Source organism: Sphaeroforma arctica (genome assembly GCF_001186125.1).
Source record: "Sphaeroforma arctica JP610 unplaced genomic scaffold supercont1.7166, whole genome shotgun sequence".
NCBI lineage: Eukaryota > Ichthyosporea > Ichthyophonida > Sphaeroforma > Sphaeroforma arctica.
The window spans coordinates 672-1,476 of NW_014033392.1; the positions used below are offsets into that span (position 1 = coordinate 672).

An 805-nucleotide genomic window follows, 5' to 3' on the forward strand; every position below is an offset into this window, starting at 1 on the left:
AAAAATTCGGTTTATAAATTCTAGAGGGCTGTGAAATCTTTAAGTAACTTTTTCTCTGGCTTTTGTTTCTAGAAAAGCGGCTGAAATGCAGCTAAGTGATCTGACCTTTCTTATCTTTCTGATCACAACTTTGAACGCGACCTAGCATTTCATTGGTAGATGGAAACAGGGGTGCTCACATAAGTATAGATTGTTGAAATGGTGACGCATAGGTTGGTGCATGTAAATTATTCTGAAGTTCTTTCCTGTATACCACGAGCCTGTCGTCTTCACATATCACAACTTCACTGCGATCGTAAGTGACAATGCCGCGTTGGTATCAAACGAAAATGGCACGGAACATTGTTTTGGTATGGGCACTCCTTGCACTTATGCTCAATCATGTAGGTGCACAAAGAGATCCGATTGATGGGGCTATCACAGTGTCGGATGAGGACATCAGAATGAATCAGATGCAGATGCTGGGTTCACACAACTCTTACCACATAGCGCCAGCTCCTGATCTCCTGGTATGTGAACTGCCCACATAGCGTTCGCCTTTGTTCGAAAAGTCTTGACCGCAACTAGAAGACTAGGATTCGTTGACACTACTCGTTATTTAACAAGCCAAAATATTAACACGATCTAGTAGGAAACTGTCCATTTTCCAAGTATTTCATGACCAAAATTTAAAAAACACTATCTAACTAGCTTCTATTATGCAAAAAAAGATCATCAAACATAAATTTCAAGTTACATACAAAAGAGTGTCATACTTGCAAAGACCTGTGAAAATGCCATGCATAAACACGGGCATATTTTTATT

General features: G+C 39.6%; 1 protein-coding gene across 1 annotated transcript; it reads left to right on the forward strand.

Annotated features, from left to right (window-relative positions):
- Nucleotides 1-307: 307 nt before the first annotated feature.
- On the forward strand, nt 308-509 carry SARC_16000 (hypothetical protein; the record flags this gene model as incomplete). Its single annotated transcript, XM_014289888.1, has 1 exon — nt 308-509. A coding segment is annotated over exon 1 (180 nt), but the record flags the coding sequence as incomplete, so codon positions are not given.
- Between the last annotated feature and the right edge of the window lie 296 nt (nt 510-805).